General features: G+C 46.0%; 1 protein-coding gene across 1 annotated transcript in view; it reads left to right on the top strand.

The window, feature by feature from the left end:
- Positions 1-17,462, top strand: part of PRKCH (protein kinase C eta) — a 118,315-nt gene extending 100,853 nt beyond the window's left edge. The window contains exons 13-14 of the mRNA XM_032691997.1: positions 14,882-15,025; positions 16,464-17,462. Of these exons, the coding sequence (XP_032547888.1) occupies positions 14,882-15,025; positions 16,464-16,610 (291 nt within the window). The 3' untranslated portion in view covers positions 16,611-17,462. The remainder of the gene's footprint in view (positions 1-14,881; positions 15,026-16,463) is intronic.
- Positions 17,463-19,001: the final 1,539 nt, after the last annotated feature.

The following is a 19,001-nucleotide window of genomic DNA, read 5'->3' as shown; positions in this document are numbered from 1 at the left end:
TTAACAGTAAGTCCCTTCTGTGATTAACAGGCAAGAAACATGATGAGGGGTACTGGAGAAAAAAGCCCAGAATTGAGGAGGGAGCTAAGAATTTAAATAGAAAGCAATTGAGTGTTTCCAAAACTGCACAGCCAGCTTAGTAACTGCCTGATAAATCTCTCCAGCCACTCTGCTTGTCTGCTCTATCACGTGTTGCTGATGAAACCTAAATGAAACCAAAACTGCCTCTCTGAAATGCACATGCACTGCTCAAGGGAACCACTACCCTATGTCTGCTCTCGGGAAAAAGGCTGAAATTCGGGGCATTAACCAGAAACCTTGTGATAAAGTAGTGGGAAGTTGCAACTGAAATTCTCACTGGCCCTTCAGTTCTTCAGTGTTTCTATTCCCTGGGTGGTCACTACGTGGAGGTGACTTTTGCATCTTGTTGTACAGCACTGATGGTTGTTGGCTGCAGCCTGAATTTCTGCAGCTTCACAGTGGCTGCTTTTGGGTTCAAGAGCTGTTCACTAGAAGAGCTCCTTATTTCCTCGTTCCTTTCTTACGCTGAGTTTTTAGAGGCATCACAGCATGTTGGCTTTAATGGGAAGAAAACATCCTGTCATGACATTGTCTGGGGCTTTGGATTAAAATGGAACAACCTCCCCACAGTTTGCTTTATTTTTGGTTACAGCAATCCAATTGCTGCTGAGATATTATATTTGCAGCGTACAACGTTTGGTCAGTGTTTTTTGGTGCCAGTATAACACAGTATGGTAAACCTGATTTTTTTTTAAGGAAGATAGTAGATTTTCTAGCTGCTAAATATATAGATTTTTTTTTCTCCCAGACTTCTATATGCTAATATTTCTCTTAGATACAGCATTATGACTGCATGAGCATCTTCTAGTCACTGCTGTGTTTACCTCCAACAAAACATGCACTTGAGCTCCCTGATTTACAGTTGTGACAGTGCTTTCTAACCCATGATGTTAAGAGCTCTTGGAAATCAGAGCATTCAACTACTGCAGTGACATAAATGATTATAAGTAATTACATGGCACGGAAGCCTATAGAAGATCAGGGAATTAAACCTGGGTTCTCTTGTATTGCAGGATAAGGCCATAATAGCCTTAATAACTGGATTATCCCCTCACTAAAAGTTCTGGCCTCTAACCTTGAACAGGACTAGTGAGAATTCACTGAGTCTTGAAGGGTACAAAGCTCTGAAATGAAAATCAAATTCTTCTGCTAGGAAGATGCAATGAGGTGTAGGTGCTTAGAGATGCTGTACAAATGGATATGTCTAAGTTTAGAAAGCATTTGATCTGTTTGCCTTTGTGAAGAGCATCATTTTGAACAAGGATAATAGGTTTTAGGACCCATTTCACAGATGCTGTTACCTTGTTTTGATTTCGTTTTGCGTAATTGTGCTTCACCAATTTCCCCCCACCAGAAACCACATGATTTCTGAAGGTTGCACCTTGTTCATCTTTTCAGTTTCCTGATAATAACAAAACCACGTCCTTAGGACCTCATTTGCGTCACTGGGTGTTCCTGGAAGGTTTTTGAGCACTGGTACCAAGGAAAACAAAACCAACCCCAGTGCCCTGGGACTTTGTATAGAATTGAAAGCAGAAATATTTGTGCTCTAGAAAAGTAAGTTTTTATCTGTTTCCTTTTTAATGTTTTTTTGTCCTTGATATTTTCCCTCAGGAGCTGGGGAGACAGTAGGACAGAGGTAAATCAGTGTAAGTCAGCAGGATTTTACTGGAGTCAGTATTCCCAGAGGAGGAAAGCAGGACATCTCACTTTTGTACCCTGCCCTGTATGAATGTGTCACTGGGGAATTCAGGTATTGATGCTTCAAGTCAGGAGGAGAGGACTCAAACTGAGTCTCATCTGCTTGTGTGAGCAGCTCAAACTGGGCATGGATTTGCTTGTGGGAGTAAAAAAGTGCAGAAAAGCAGAATTGCTGCTGAATGGATTCAGACCACTCCAACTTATTCTAGACTTACGTTTTGCTTTGATTTTGATTCCCAAAGGAAAAAGGTTTCTCCATAGCTTTACCTGAATGCACTCACAAGGAGTTTATGCCAGAGGAGCTATTGAGTTTGTGTGTGTAAAATAAATTCTTTCAAATACTCTCTGCCATCAGCTGACAAAGTAATCACCGGTGTCTGATGATGGAGAGACTGTGAAAGAGAAACTGCATGAGCACACGGAGAGCAGAGACTGCTGCACCGAATCTTCTACAGTGAGAGTGCAGCTAGAGATTGCTTTGTTACAGCATATCAATATTCTGAATTTGTTAACTGTCACTAGCAAAAAGTGCTGGAGCACAGAGGGGAGCTTTCCAGGCAGCCAGAGGCTTTGGGATTCGGCTGAGTGAACTGCAAAATGAAATACAATCCTCTTGCTTCCCATAAAGCGGGGTGGTATTTTGGCAGCGTGTTTCACTCGCCTCATGTATGGCTTTCTCAGATGCAATTCAATCCCACTGCCTTGCTCACAGTCAGCTTAGCTGGAGGGCAGAATGGAGGGACACAGTAAAAATCAGGTCTCAAAAGTCGATGTCGTAATGGGAAGCAAATTCACAGGGAAAGCTGCAGGGATTTTCCTTCCCAAGTCTGGTTTCGGATGAGGAGAGAAGGGCTAAGCCTATTGAGTCGCTCCATGGACTGATGATCTGAAGTAGCCACGGCTGGCCCAAAGGCTTGGAAATTTGGATGAGCAATTGCAGCTTAGATGTTTTCACCCTCAGAGCCTGGTAACAGCAGGGGCTGGAAAGCAGCATCTCCCCAGGGAAATGTTAGCATTGCTCTGCCTTCTGCACCCTGTATTTCTGAATTCCTGTCACGGCTGAGTTTGCTGAAGCAGAGGGTGACTCTTGGCATTTGTATGCTAACCACCAGTCTTAATGAGGACTCTGAAACACTTCTGGCCTAGCTAAAATGCCTCTTCCAAAAGTGAGGCTTAGGCAACCTTGCCTGTATCTATATACTTTGAGGACACAAATGAGACTAAAGCCTGTCCTTCCTCCAGCTGGTTAAAAACATGCATTTTGAGGAAAACACTACTGGAGTTAAGAGGCAGAAGTGGTAATGTCCCCCTTCAGGTGGTTTTTTTGTGAAAAATAAACACTAGGCAAGAAAAGAGGAAGGTGCAGAGGAAATTGGCTGTGGTTTTAGCAGGCTCTGCTCTCACCCAGCACAGGTGGAACAGCACAGGGGAGTCCAAATTCCAATGCCTTAGTGCAAAGAGTGAGAGGGATGGAAAGGTGAGGGAGCTTAGCTGAGAGCAAGCGTGACATGTATCTCAGAGAAAAATTGCATCACCAACACAGTGCCAAGAATGCAAGAGAAAAACCTGAAGTTCATCTGTTTTTCTAGGGAACAGTAATCTGGAAGTGACGCTGACTCAGAAGGCAAATGGTCTGCTTGAGTGAACTCCTTCCTGCTTTGTGTCACTGAGTTCACTTCCCCTGTGCCAGATACCCTTTAAACTTTGTTCTTGCAGATTTGTGTAAAATCCCTTTTGCACTGCCAGGTCAACATTAGGTCAACATGTCATGTCTGGGAATTGGTGCTTTGGACTGAGCTGCAGCAATACTGATGCTCTGTGGGTCAGCAGGAGCCAGGTCCTGCTCTGATGGCCTGTGTTTCATGGGCTCGTTTGTGGCTGTCAGAGCACAAGGTGGGGGAGTTGGCATTTCCTGTGTGTATCCATATACGTACATAGAGATAAATTCTGTGGCTGTTAGGAAAGTGTTTGTGTGTATGTTGGGATTTTCTTCCCTAAAGTTGCAGCTGATATTAGGTGAGGAAAAACTAAATTTGAAGGGTACTTTCCTCTGTCCCTCCTTCTGGTGAAAAGGAACAGTGTTTCCCATCATTTCTCAGGCATTCTGGGAAATGATAAAGTGAGATAAATGTTATTGTTATTGTTGTGTGTGTGTGAGCTGAATCCGGGACTTTCTGGGAAGCAGTTATCATTCCACAGAAATAATGAGGAAGTTCTAATGTCCCACTTGGTCAGTGCACAGGGCAGTCCAGTCTGACTGGGTGCAGGGTAACAGCTCCAGCAGAACCTTTGGAGACTCAGGGTGTGCAGGCACTTACTATAATGGGCCGAGAAGAAAGAAGATGGGAGAGATCACAGAGTGGGTTGGGTTCGGTTGGAAGGGACCTTAAAGATCACCCAATTCCAACCCCCTGCCATGGCCAGGGACACCTTCCACTAGACCAGGCTGCTCAAAGGCCCATCCAACCTGGCCTTGAACACTTTCAGGGATGAGTCATCCACAACTTCTCTGGGCAAGTGCCTCACCACCCCACAGTCAAGAATTTCTTCCTTGTATCTAGTCTATATCTCTCCTCTTCTAGTTTAAAACTGTTCCCCTCGTCCTGTTGCTACCTCCCTGTGTAAGAAGTCCCTATCCCTTTTTTTTAATAAGCTCCCTTTAAGTCCTGGAAGGCCACGTACAGATGCAGAAAAGAAATTTCCTTAGGGAAATTCCATCCAGGGCCTGCTGAAGGAGAGAAAGCAAAGCAAGCACTGAGCTGTGCTGCAGGAGGAGTAAACTACCCACCCTAAGGGGATGCCACCATGAGTGCCCAAACCCTTGGCCAGGACCCCTTATTTTCAGAAGGGTTTTGTGGATGGTGAGAGCTCTGTGCTGAACCAGACTGACCCCCACCACTGTAGGCAACTTGAAAATGCCATTAATGAGAAGAGGAGGCAAAGGGATGGAATTCTTGCAGCAGAAAGGCTTAGAGGCAGATTTTGTAACATAATGAAAGCAAACAGTTTGCTGTGACAGAGTGCATGGGAAAGGGCTGGTTTCAGACTGCTGGCAAGGACATCTAAGTTCAGGAGAGGTGTGGATGATCCAAGCTGCCTACTCACTGCAGCTGCTCGCCCCTGACATCAGCACACAGGGTGAGGTCTTCTGGACTTTGGAGATATTTATTCTCTTCATACTCTGCAGTCGCTTGGGGTTGAACACCCCTGGATTCTGGGAAATCAGAAGTAACTGTCATCAGCTCAGATACCACGTTGGGTGTCTGCATCCTCCCTCAACACATCACTCAGAATACCTGAACTGTGCTTTACTTGACACATTCAGATGCAGTCCATGTGTGCTTCCTACTGCCTTTGTGCCTGGCCCTTTCTCTAAGTCCTGGGCAGTCAGTTTGGCCATGTGTGAACTAGACCAAACCCCTATGTTTGTGCTTCCCAGCCCTCTCCAAGCACTTCTGAGGTGTGAGAAGAGGCAGCCAGATGCTGGTGGTCCAGGGGTGCCTACTTTTCTCTTTCATCACTCTACACAAGGTGCCTGCCTCTCCTTCACACTTGCATCCTACAGATCTGGGCCAGTTTCTTTCTTTCCAAGAGACAGAAAAAGGCAGATAATCTGTTTCATATGCAGTGCTGGAATAGCGTATGAATATAGAATGAACTTGTTTTTGAATGAGCTAGATGCTGGGAGTATTTTTTTGACAAAGCTTAAAAGGAGAAAAACCAACACAATGATGGACCCACTAAAATCAAAGAGGGAGCTAGATGAGCTCAATGCTTTATCATCAGAGCTGAAGAGCCTGCTAACAAAGGCAGATAGATATTAAAAGTGCCTTCAAATATGCCAATAAATTATTCTCCTTGGCATCTCTTCAGAGTTGGCAGTCACCATTTGATTAAGCTTTGGCTTTCAGAGTGAGGCTGATATTTAAATCTCCCTGTGAGGCTCTATGCAGGATCTGTGTACACATTTTTCCTTTATTTTGCTTTTCAGAAATGCTTTCATCTTGCATTTCCTCATTGGCTCCACAGCCACTGCTGCAAAAGCAGGACTCCAGAGCCTGTCGTTTCCCAGCTGGGAAGGAGTTCTTCAGTTTTTAAATGATCCTTGTCCAGACCATTTCTGCCATAAACACACACGGTGGTGAAGTGTCAGGGCTGTGCCCCACCACAGGTTACCTTCTTACCTGTTTTGCCTGAGCTTGCACATCCATCTCTGTAACATGCTGTCTCTTTCCCTCCTAATTTTCAAACAGCAAACAGCTTTCCTCAGTGATTTTAGTCACTTCTCTCGATTGATCACACCTCTTTCTCAAGTGCTTCTCTTCCCCGCAGTAATAGTCCCATGCTTCTGAATAATTCACTGTGAAAGAAAACTAAAGCCATCTGTGTATAGCTTGCCAAGGCCAAATTCATCCTGAAATAGTCATTAAGTCTTTCACCTTTCCCTTTCCAACAGGCTTGAATTAACTTCTCATTAAAGTCTGCAGCATGCAAGCTCAGATTTACTTCAAAAAAAATGCTCCTAACCCAGCCTATTGTGATGTCAATTGTGACTCATCCTCCTCTTTCCTACCAGAGATGGGAGAAAAGTGAAGGAGCATTCATTGTGCCCATGACTTGTCTTCCTCATCCTTTTTTTCCTTCTTACTCCTAGGTGCTTAAGGAAGGAGCAGTTCCTGTGTCTGAGGCTAAGACTTGTGGACCAGGCTCCCTTCTCATCTGTGCCACAGTTAAACAGTGATATTATAGACCCTCAAAAGTGGTTTGGTGAAGCCCATTAAAACCCAGTCTCAAGGATACCCTTGAGAACCTATGTCCAGCCTGGAGATGGGAATGCTGAATGACAGGACCAGCAATAGCTGTGCAGCCCCTGGTGGAGGGGGCCAGTCCATCTAACTGGGAGGTCCCCACACCACTATAGGGGTAACAAATCTCCCACTGTCCGAGCTATTCAAGGCTTTAGGTCTTACTCTTCCCTCCAGCTTTGAACTTTCTGACATGCTGTGTCTTTTCAGGAACTTTAAAATTAAAAGAATTGAAATATAACCAAGACTACAAAAAAAAAAGCTCCTTTGAAGTATTTTCCTGGCTTTTTTTTTTTCTTAATTGGCCTTTGCAGGTTTGTCCGGGGCACTTTAGTCCTCTTTGTACTTGACCCTATGTAAATAGACCACCCAGGGTTGTGTAACAGATTCCCAGTTCCTCTTGACAGGACTATCAGAAAAGGATTAATTGTTTGCTCGTGCAACCCAAGGGAGACTTTACCCCTACTTAAAACGAGAGCAGGATCATGTCCCCAGTCTGTTAATAAGCGTGATGCTCATTCTCCCTCTGTATTTGTGTTACTCTGATTGATGTATTGATTTAGTAATGGACCTGCATATCCCATGTTGTACCTATAGTCCAGCTGGGGTAATTGAAAACCAGCAGCCAGAGTCTGATACTGTCTGAGCAGCCCCTGCAGCTGGTGACCCACATGGGAACTGGGGGTGACTCCTCAGTTCTGAAAACACAGCTTTCTGGTGGGACATCTTGACCAAAACCTGTGTCAAACATTCCACATATCTAATGACTGAAGTTAATTTCTGCTTCTTGTTATTTATTACAAGAACACCAAAGGGAGAAATGTCAAAAATCACTAGTTGTCATCAGGGGCCAATGCATTTGATACTTGTGGCCTTTTTATTCTGCATTAGTGTTGATGAGTGGAGAGAGCCAGGGAAACAGGTAGATTTAAGCACAGCAAAGAAGTTTGTAGCTATTCAGAGAACATTTAATTTCCATATTTTAGGCCAGGTTCTCTCCTGGCAATAGTCAGCAAAATTACATCAGTTTACACCACCGGAAGATTTGGAGCCAGATGTGTCTGCCCCACGTGTGAGTTGCTCTATCCACCTTGGTTTATTTTACTAGTCTCTTGCTCAGCACTGTTTGCAATACAGTTAATCCTTCTTGTTTCATCGAGCAGCCATTTCTGCACTAGGAGAAAGCGAGATCAAATTTATCTGCTTAATATCCACTGCAGTGACATTTTGTCCTTCTTGCCTGGGGCTGGCACATTAGACATGTGGCTGCTGTCGTGCTTATTGTTAGGGTCTTCTGGCTTTTAGAAGCTGGGCTGAAGACTTATTTTTACCTCCTTTCCCCTCCCTTTTTATCTGGAAAAGGAGATAACAGATATTTCACACTCTGTCTCATCCTCCCCCCCCCTCCTCCTTAGAATGCTTTCAGGGCAGTCTTGTACTTCTGAACCCTGGCACTGCCCTCGCTGGACCTTTTCTGTGCTGAAGGATTTCACCTGCTCCCAGTTTTGTGTAGCCAGGACTGCAGCATGGGGGTAGAAGCACCCTGTGGGGTCACATTCTGGCTCAGCACCATGATGAATTGCACTGGTACAAATCAGGGCTTTCAGCAATCGATCCCTCCAGTTGCAGGGTAGGAGCCTCTAATGGCTGCAGTCAGAGCAAATCCCCAGAGTCAAACAGAGGTGGCATTCGAGAGAGCCACGATGACTCCAAGTCCTATTCTCAGCAGCACAGCCCTCACTGAAGGTCAGTAGGATTCGGGCTTCCAAGTGCCTGGCTCACCCCCACAACCCGGCACTGGCTGAGCTGCCCTAAGTACAAGGACTTTAACTCTGACCACCCTGCTCCCAGGGCTGACACCATTCGGTGGGACTGGGCTGTGCTGCCTCCCTCGCCCCCCATAACCCACTTGTGTGTCCAAGCCCTGGATGGCTCTTGCATGGGGAAGTGAGGCATCTCCCTGGCAGGACTGGGATGGATGGTGATGGGAGCCTTGCCCAGGAGAGCATAAGACAAGACTGGCTCAAAACGAGCAGCTTTTTATTTTTAAAAAAAAAAAAAAAGAACGACTCCTGGCTTCCAGTCATTAAAAATAATAGACATTAACAGACAGAACCATAGAACCATCTTTCTTCTCCTTTGTTTGAAGGCTAATGACACCTCAGACCATGGATTTGTTTGCCTTATGTAATAGGCAGCCAAACTGTTTTCGGCAGCTGCAGCATTCAGTGGAGAGATTCAAGGAGGGAAGCCTTAATTAGAGTAATTGCTCTATTTATATAATGATTCCCTTTTGTCTGAGATCAAATGGATCTTTGAGAAATCTTATTTCCTTTCGAGTTAATTTCTGCCCTGTTAGTTTAGCTCATGAATCTTAATGAAGACGAGCACCTTGGGTGTCTCCAGATCTCCCCACTCTCCCTCATTACTAGAGGAGAGACTGTGGGGCATTAATCTCCTGTGCTGCTGCTGATCTTTACTTTGGTAGCAACATGGGAGTGTTAAAGCCATGAAAGGGAAATCATCCTTTCCTTTAACAGTTTGGACTTGACTATTACATTGGCACAATTTGAATAGGGGTCCTCTGAGGCAGGTGGTTTGTTGGAGAGGAGTGAGACTGAGGTACTGCCATTGTGTCTGTGACAGGCTGCCCTTGGGCTCCTGGCAAAATAAAGTGATGAATTTTCCTGGGTCTCTGTTGGGAGCACAGGCTGTCTCTTTCAGGGCAAATACACCAGAGTACCAATGGGAACTGGTGTGTCTAAAATGTTCTTTAATACGAGAAAAAATGATTTCTTCCTTGTCCGGAGGGCTGACAATGCAAAGGGAATGGCTGAGCAGGAGGTTGTTTTTCACTTCCTGAAGTGCAGTACTTCTGTGACGGGATCTGGGCTTGTTAATGTTTTCCTAGAACGTGATGCAATTTCGCGTCATCTGTCACTGTGATATTACTCATGAAATTAATTACCCTGATGCAAATAGCACATACATCAGTTACGTAAAACAAATCAGGGATTCCAGTATTGAGAAAGGGAACTTGTAATTCAAGGAAATTAATGCTCAGAAACATCTGGTTTGTGCAAACATCCCTTCAGTGACACCCAGGCCGTTAGACGGATTTGCAGACTCAGCCCCTTGAGACAGAAGTTGCAACGCTGCATGTGAGCAGCACTGGAAACATTCAGTGCAGCCTTGCCCAGCAGACTGAGAGTCTTGGAGCCTTTCCCAGCATGGTCCAAGCCATGGGCGAAGGGGAAGGCCGGCATAGATCCCTGCTCTCTCTCACCTGCTCGCAGGCTGAGCTCCCAGGGCTGACACAGGTTTTTCCCCATGGTTGGCACTGCTGTGGCTGCATTTTTTCCTTGTAACTTCACGGGCCCTCCGTAAACTAATCCCCAGCTTTTAATTTCTTGTCATGGCTTGCTGCGTTTTCTTTCAGTAAAGTTTTTCAAATGATCTCGTGAAGTCATGTTTTTGGCTCATGCCAGCTGCTGGTTTTGGCTGCGATGCTGCTGGGAGGGTTAGCTCAGGTCAGTGAGAGCCCCGCTTGATTTTTCTACTCAGCAAACTAGTGTAGCCCAAAGGATCCCAATCTGAAGATGCTCCCAAGGGGCTCTTTACCCTGGGAATGGGATAATTTCCAATGGCTGGATGTGATCACAGAGCAAGGGCTGGACGTCCTGGTTCAGGTTTAAGCTTGATAGTGTTGCTATTGTTTTTTCTTGGAGGCCTCTTGGATTTGGGTGATTGCATGTTTCTTTTTGCTCAGGAACATCTCTGGTTTGCCTTGTTGTTGTTACTGTTAAAATTTTTTTCGCTGTGTTTCTTCACTGAGCTGTGTGTGCCAGAGGTTGAGATTCATGCTGGATTCGTGGTTACTGTGCAAAATTAGAGATACTGAGTAAACATTAGGAGATGACATTTTGCCACAAAAACCTTTCTGCTGAACATCTCTCATCACCTGCAAAAACATTGCAGGATTGTCCTTGGAAGGACATTTAGGGCTAAACAGCCTGTGAAGCAACAATCAAACTCTGGCCTTTCTGTGGATACCAGGAACAGCCAACACTTCTTAAGACATTTTCCAGCTGTCTCTGAACAAAACCGAAGGGATCACGGGGAAGACGAGCTACATTTCTGAAAATCCTTCCCCTGTCTGTGTGTCTGTGTGGTCTGGACACTCAGCTTTACCCCTCCTGCTGCACAAGTGTCTCTTACATGGTTCAGGACAGGAGTATGGGCTCCAGCTACTTGCTTCAGAGATGAAGGCTGAGCTTGTGATTAAGTTCTTCAGAAATCCTGAGTTAGAGGTGCCATCAGACAGCAGAGACAGCATGAGACAGGGCTGTCAGGTGCTGCCCTATTGCAGTAGAGAAGTGTCAGTACTGCCTAGGGCAGAGAGGGAGAATTCATGGGCTTTTGAGCCTTTGAGAGGTCACAGGAGTCTTTTGGTTTTACCTGAGTACTAAACAACACAAACTGAAACATCATCCATTTCTATGTCAGTGCAATAATTTCTGGTGAATTCAAATGGTGTTGAAGAGTGTTAATTATTCAAAAATTTCTTTTTTTCATTTTATATACCTCTTACAGTAAGGCAGGTAACTGTTCCAGTGCAGAGCATCAGTGCTGTCTCTGTTAGTCATCGTTTGCACTCCTGCTTTTCAGTCCAACTGCCAAATAAAGATTGGAGTCTCTTCCCAGGGAAGAGACCCCTTCACCAGGCTGTAATGGACCTGCCACTCCAAAATTCACCAGGAAATTTTGCATAAGGGAGGAGCAGTAATGGCCAATCTCTTGTTTTCCATCACAGCCCCTGGTTGCAGAGGTGTGTGTACATCTACAGATGAGTAACCTGCCGGGTGCTGCAGCTGCCAGAGTGCAGGACTGTGTTTCACCTACCACATGATGCTGTGCAAAGGCAACGTTTTCAGTTCCAGTTCCCATGTGTAGGTGCAGTAGCAGGGTCTCAGCACAGTGTACAGTGCATTTGTCAGGGCTGTAAGTTAATGGTAAGAGATCAACTGTGCTCTGAAATGGTATCAGAGAATCACAGAATGCTTTGAGTTGGAAGGGACCTTAAAGACCATCAAGTTCCAACCCCTGCCATGGGCAGGGACACCTTCTACTAGATCAGGTTGCTCTGAGCCCCATCCAACCTGGCCTTGAACACTTCCATGGATGGGGTATCCACAGTGTTTCTGGAATATCTGTTCCATATACCTGTTCTATATCTTGTCCTTTTGCTGAAGCAAACCAGTGTGTTTGACTGCCAGGAAAGGGGGGCCTCCTCATGTTATGTTAATACACCTTGTAGAGTGCCTGATTTATATTCACTTTCAGTGACCTGCTAGCCTGAATTAGGCACTTCAAGTACCTGGGAAACAAGCTTGGAGAAGCCTGTCCAGAGTGGTTTATGGTGCTGCCCTTTGTGCTTCACAGCCCTGTTTTTACAGAGCCAGAGAGGCAGCAGCACTGAGTTCCTGCCTGACAGAGGAAGGGGGTGCTTGATTGGGTGTTCCATAGGTCAGCTCTCTCCTGTCAGAAGTAAGCAATAATTGAGAGGGTTTTTTGGCAACCTGGTATCACTTTCAGCAGCCAACCAGGGGAACATGTTCCAGCAGTGAGTGAATTTGAGTCCTTTCCTCTCCTCCTGCCTCCTTTGGGCACCCGTTGTGGTGCAGATGGTGCCCAGAGTTTCCCAGCCGAGGTTTCCCAATCTCTGGGTCCAATACACAGACCAGAGCTGGCCAGTCAAATTTGGACAATCATTTTGTTTTGAATGTTGTTTTACTTTTTCAGAGCCCAAAACAGACCACCTCAAGGCATGACCTTTGCCTAATCCTCATTGTCCTAGCAACAAGGGTGTTTTAAGCAGCCAGGAATGCATTTATATTGGCTCTTGGATTGTTGCATTGGATGCCTTCACTTGGTGCAGTTTTGGCATCATGTGGAATAAATCAAGTAAATAGGAATGTAAACACACTTTTTTATCCCAGGTCTGTGAACTGGTCTGGGAATGGGCAGTCGGGTTCAGGTTTTGGTCTTATATGGTTGGGGATGAATGGGAACCCAAGCAAAGTGTATTGCCAGTCCTTTTCAGAGATTATTTGCTTTCATGATTATTTTTTTCCCTCTCCACATTTAGCAGAAGGTTCCTGGTGTAATGGAGGCGGCAGTAGGGTGGGAGCCAGGAGACATTTGACTTATGCCCAGCTCTTTTCCCCATTTTTTTTTTTTCTTGCCTTTTTGGGCTGTTTTGGTCTGTACCACTCCCAGCACCAGCAAGCTCTGATCTTGTTTGTGCTTTCTAGGTGTTCCAGCAATGCAAATAAGAGTTGGTGAGGTGCAGATATCCATCTGTGGGGACAAAGAAGATGGGCAAGGAATTTCTAGAGAAAGACAGGGCTGCCAGGAGGTTTCTGGCCTGTTTTGCAAACCAAAGAAGTCTAGTTCAAGGCTTGCAAAGGCTTGTCTGAACCAGGTCTCTGAGAGATTTTGGCTTGACCCATTTCTTGTTTGGAAACCGAGCTGTGTCTGGAGATCAGTATCCCACAGAAATTTTGGGGCAGTCTCTTGGGAAACAAATTGTGTTGGGATTCTGCTGGTAGAAAGGAGAAGAACAGGCTGAAAGGGCTGGGGAGACTCAGAAGTTCTGCTTGTCCTTGAGCCTGACCCTGGAAATGCTGCATCACTGAGGACTGAAGAGTCCAGAGAAGCATGGGAAGAGCCCAGCTGTGGAAAGCCATGGGTGTTTTGCTCCTTGTGCAGTCCTAGTGACTCCTCTTATAGGTCTGGGTGCACTCTGCAGCTCTTTCTACTGATATTTTGGGTGGAATACTGGGAAAAGGTTCTGCTGTAGGGAATCCTGTAGTAGCACGTCCTTGAAGGGCTCAGGAGATCAGGCTGGATCTGTGGGGCTTGTGCTGATGTCAGCAGATTTTGGGGTCCTGCGAGGTCTCAGCTGCAGATGCCCCATCTGCTTTGGCTCTGAAGCTCCCTCAGAATGGAGTATTGGGGAGAATTCTGTAAACCAGGCAGTTGTTTTTCTCCTCCCTGTCTTCTTTCTAGGTAGGGAATGACTAGACCTTTTATCCACTCGTCCTAGGAGAATTTGTACCTTGTGAAAAGCTCCTGCAGTCAGAATGAAGCTGGTCTCTCACTGCACCTCCCCTTCTTTTCATTTCCCCATTGCTGAGATGCAGCAGACTTGGCCATTCCTGAAACAGTGACCGATTGTCTGGTTTGGCTGGTTCAGCTATTTGCTAAACATAATGCTCTTTCATCTTCCAGGAAATCGTCTGGACACCTCCACCGGAGTGGAGCTTGCTTTATGCTCCTCTTTCAATAGGCAAATAAAAGCAGCTATTTTCCCAGTTTAAACATAACCTGGTTTCTCTAGCGAATTAGAAATATTCAAAGGAAGGGGGAAGATTGTTTATTACTGAATTTTTAAGAACTGTAATCCGAAATTAACAAGCCAACCAGACTCTTTTCCTTCCTGGGGAAAGGATTCTCCTCCTCTCCTGTAAGAAATATCTACAGCACTCACACTTCATCATTCTCATTGGGACCTGAAGGGCACCCACCGGGGCCCTCTCGCACTGTCTGCGTGATGAACAGCTTTCCTCATTGCTCCCTGGCAAGTCAGGGCACTTTGGCTGAGGTTTGAGATTTCTTTTCACTGGTAGCAGAATAAAAATGCTACAAAATGAAATCCTCTATTAGTGTTTCACCAGTGAGGGAGGAGACGGTTGCCTGCCTGCTCTCGTCTGCTCAGGGTCGGGGGGGCTCTAAAAGCCAGTGCCTTGCCCATTTTCCTCTGTTTCCTGAGGTTACAGGAAGGAAAGCATAGGCATCTGGCAGTGCTTCAGCATTTAGGAAAAAGGCACAGCTCAGGACTCATTCCAGGCAAAAGCCTGGCTGGCTGATGAGCAGCGTTTGAGAGCGAGCTCGTAATCCTGAGAAATTAATACAGAAACAAGTAACGACCAAACCCACTGGGCAACATTTGTAATGTTGCTAATGATGCAATTCAACTTTCTTTTCTTATTGTGGTAATAAAGGATTTCACTAAAAGAAAAAAGGCCAAGCAGAAATACACCCCGACTTCTTCCTCTGGAGAGTGAGTCAAGTTCCTTGCATGTGGTTCCAGCACAGCGACATTGAGAAGTCTGGCCAGCAACTGGGTTCAACAGGAAAGCTGAGGACAAGCTTTTGTGCAGCTGCTAATAGGTCCCTCTCCTGTGGCCGTGCTGGATGGGAGGAAACAAACAGCCCTTTTTGTTTTGCAGTTCATGACCAAGAACCCCACCATGCGCCTGGGCAGCCCCGGGCTGGGCGGCGAGAGCGCGATCCTGCGGCACCCCTACTTCAAGGACCTGGACTGGGACCTGCTGAACCAGCGCCAGATGGAGCCACCGTTCAGGCCCCGAATTGTATGTGGCAAGGAGGGGTGGGGGAAAGGGATTCCTGGGGTTTTTTTCCTCTTGTTGGCTCTAGAAGCACATTTATTCCCATGAGACAGGAAAGGAGGCGAAGGAAGGGCAACCTTGACACACAAGGCCTGGCCCAGGAGCAAGGAGGTGAGATCTCTGGTCCTGGCTTGGCTGCTGGTTGGCCACCTGATGTTGTACAGGTTGCTGGATTTTCAAAGGCAGCTCAGTGAAAAGGTGCAGGTTTGTTAAAACAACTGCAGCAGATTAGGCACCTGACTACCCTTTGCCTTGCCCCAAAGATAAAACAGGATAAGTAGTCCTCATCCTGCTCACTCCACCTAACCCTTCACAACAGGGCTGTCTCTCCCTTGTTTCTCTCTGTCTGTTCAGCACCAAGCACAGTGCTCCCTGCTCAGGCCACTGTCAGCTGAGTGGTTCAAATGGCAGAGAGGCTGCAGAGGACCTGGTGCTGTCCCTTTCCCCAGTGGTGCTACACAGGGTACTCTGTGAGAGAAGAGTGGTGCTCTCCATGGACAGCCTTTCCAAGATGGTCTCTGTGGCTTCCTTGTTGGAATTGTTGCCTGGAATGGTTTGTCTCATGCTGTGGTCACTCTGCAAGCTCTTAGTGGCAATGGTCCACCCAGTCCTGCTCCATCATCAAGGGGTGCAGGATCAGGGATTCAGGGGAGGTGTGACAGCTCAACAGCAGACTCCTGAGTTGTTCCTTGACCCAAATCAAAGGCTAAGGGAGCCTGCTCAGTCTACCGTGAGCTGAACAGGATCTGGGAACATTAGACTTCAATGTCAATAAATTTTATTGAACTTCAGTGTCAATAAAACATCTTGCTCTGGATGCAGGAAAAACACGTGCCTCATGAAAATGTGCCACAAACCCAGTCTGTGTGTGTGTGTATTCTAAACAGTCCCACTTTGTGGAACACAGCAAGGAATCCAGCACCTGGAGGCGAGCCATTTGTCTTCCCACAGCCCAGTAATTCATCATTGTGCAAGTTTAATGGCTGGCACATGGAGGAGTGTCCTCCCACCCCCTCCCCAAAACCCAGCTGAGATGCTCTGCAGATAAGGGGGACTGTGTAGAGTTATAACAGAGCTGATAACTGCTTCAAATGTCTGGGTCTGTGCTGCCATTTGAGGGAAGGGACTGATTTATGTGCCCTGTCCTGCCATGTCTGGGCAGGGAACACCCCGGAGGCAGTACCAGTTAAATCTGAGAGTGGGTTCCCGGTCAGAAACCTGCAGAGGCTCGAAAAGGTTGTGCACTGCTCCCAGTCCAACCCCAGAAACAGCTCTCAGTCAGCTCAGCCTCAGTTATGTAGGTAATGGTTCAATGCACTCAGGACTGAAGGTGCAGAGCAGATCATCAGGCAGATGATACATACTTTTGACATCTCTTTCCTTTGTCTTTTCCATTTGACAGAAATCCAAAGATGACGTGAGCAACTTTGATCCAGATTTTATAAAAGAAGAGCCCATCCTGACTCCCATTGAAGAAGGGATTCTTCCAATGATAAACCAAGATGAATTTAGAAACTTTTCATTCACCAGCCCAGAACTGCAGCAATAGCTGTGGCTCTGGAGAAGGGCTGCCGAGAGGACTGGGGGGAAATGAAAGCCAAGTTTACCAGTAATTTCATTCTCAAGGAGTAAAAATGCACTGACTTACAGGATACAGCAGCACCACTGTCAATGTTACCTTAATGTGAAATTGAAACCTTCCTGTTTGTAGGACTTATGCAGCTCTTGGATCAAATATTGACAGGGGTGGAATAAACATGATATTGTAAATAGCTGATGCAGACAGAGCACTGAATGCTGAGCTGGTTGGCTCAGCCTGAATGTCACTGCTTGCAGTAGATTCGAGGAGTCGGCGTGAGCATGAAACAAGTGTCTTGCAGCTCTGAGCCAAATAGACTTGTTACAATTCTGATTGTTTGCAAGACTATTTTGAGGAGTCCCAGCACTGTCCAGCGTTTTGGAGGCGTGATCCAACATCCCATGGCCTGACTGAACCAGATGTTCCTACTGACTTTACCTGTTTCTGCAGTATTTATTTCTTTCCGAAGGACAAATGGCTCTCTTTGCCACTGTTTGGGTTCCCATGTGAAATATTTCATTGTGCTGACTTGCAGAAGGAAAAAAACAAATGCCCTGTGCCCCACACAGATTCTTCCAAATCAAAGGGAAGTCATGTGCTCGTAGTGTTTTACTGTTTGTGCGATATGAAAAGTTTTAGTGTTTGCATTCTGTGAAATGCCTTTTTACATCATGCATCTTCAATGCTCCTTTCTTTGCCTCCCAGCTGTTTTCAACTATAATGTAACTTGTAAAACCTTACTGTTTATTTAGGCCTATTCTATTTAATTATGCTATACAGAGCCCCTTTTGTGGGTTTAGTGCCTCATTAAAATTTTGATCCAAAGTGGTAGCACTTAAATTATTTGTAGCGTTATTGCGATGGGAGCCGCAGAGCTGGCAAACTGCTTGAAAGCAGAGGTGTCAACCAACAGGTAACACAAAAGGACAACTTTTCTCCCTTGAGAACGATAAACCTTATCTAAGATACAGGGTGACTTGGTTTGGTTTGGGTTTAAGGGCTTGTTACTCACAGGGCACTTCTTATCGGTTGTGGCCTCAAGTACAAGCAGACTGAGATGATTTTTTCAGTGCAGGTTGTAGAAACCAGGTGCCCTGGGAGATGGATCTGCGCTTTCCCTGCTCTCCTGGAAGCTGGATGATTTTTCTGTAGCTCCTTGGCACACCTTTGCACTCCTTGATGGGCTTGAAGCTGTATGACAGGTTTATAGCCTCTTCCTTGGGCAGATATGAATTGCTGGAGAATGAAAAGGATTTCTAACCTCTTGCAAAACTAATGATGTTTGTATAGGGCTACTCACAAGCTATAACTTGAGAGAAGGGTGAGGTGCAGCAGAGAGGGGCAGTTCTGCACAGACCTGGCACCACTGCAGCTGTGGAGGTGGTGTAGGAGCGCAGAAGCCTTTGGCAAGGAAATTAACCCCCATTACAGCACAGACCCCCCAGTATGTACGTGCTCACCTCCTCTGAAACCAAGTTGGAAATAAGAAATCAAAGCTGAGACCTACCTTTCACTTCTACCCCTAAAGCATCACTGAACTGTCTGACAGGTGGGGTACAGGGTCAGTTACCCTTGGACTCTTCATGCCTTTGTGCTTGTGTGTTACCCCAGTTCTCCCTCTTTCTTTCCTGCATCTCCTCTATCACGTAAGGACAGCTTCATCCTCTAATCTCCCTTCCCTTCCATGGGCATCTTGTGGCCACATTGCAGCCCATCCCTTTGCTGGTCTGTAGATACCCAGCTCCTTCAAAGTGGGGCAAAAGAGGAGGAAAAACAGTTGTGTCATATAAGCAGGAGAAAGAAGAGCAAATATCCAGAAAAATGATCTGAGAACCAGTCATGCAGGCTAGCTTGAATTGTTTTCCCATATAGGAAGAAACAGTACAGGGATGGATTCATTTGCATGAGGGGCCCACTTGTGGCATGTTATTCACATGGTGAATGTTATTCACATGGCATGTTATTATGCGTGGTGTTCACCCACCTAGTGCAGACATGACCTTGGGCAACTCCTCACTCCTTTTCCCGCTTGTTTTCCCAGTGTTAGGACTGCAGCAGTGCTTGCTTGGCAAGGGGTAAGTGCGTGCAGCAAAGCTGGACGCTGAGAGTGGGAGCCCCAAAACTGTCTGTGAATTTTGTGTTGATGGCTTTCTGACTCTCCCACTGTCAATGATTATGAACAGTCCGTCCTTCCTTAAAGATCAGTGCTGGAGAACAGTAAGTTCTTTTTTTGTAACCTTTTTCTGCCAGCACAATGGTATCACCCCAGGGTTTCATTGCTTGTGTTATCCCTTGGGGCTTCTGGTTTATGGAATCGTCCTGCTGGAGAAGCTAGTGCCACATGTTGCCTTCAGCATCAAA

The sequence above is a fragment of the Chiroxiphia lanceolata genome, chromosome 6 (assembly GCF_009829145.1).
Source record: "Chiroxiphia lanceolata isolate bChiLan1 chromosome 6, bChiLan1.pri, whole genome shotgun sequence".
NCBI lineage: Eukaryota > Metazoa > Chordata > Aves > Passeriformes > Pipridae > Chiroxiphia > Chiroxiphia lanceolata.
Note: the sequence above shows the minus strand (reverse complement) of the source record. Positions and strands in the feature narration are given on the sequence as shown.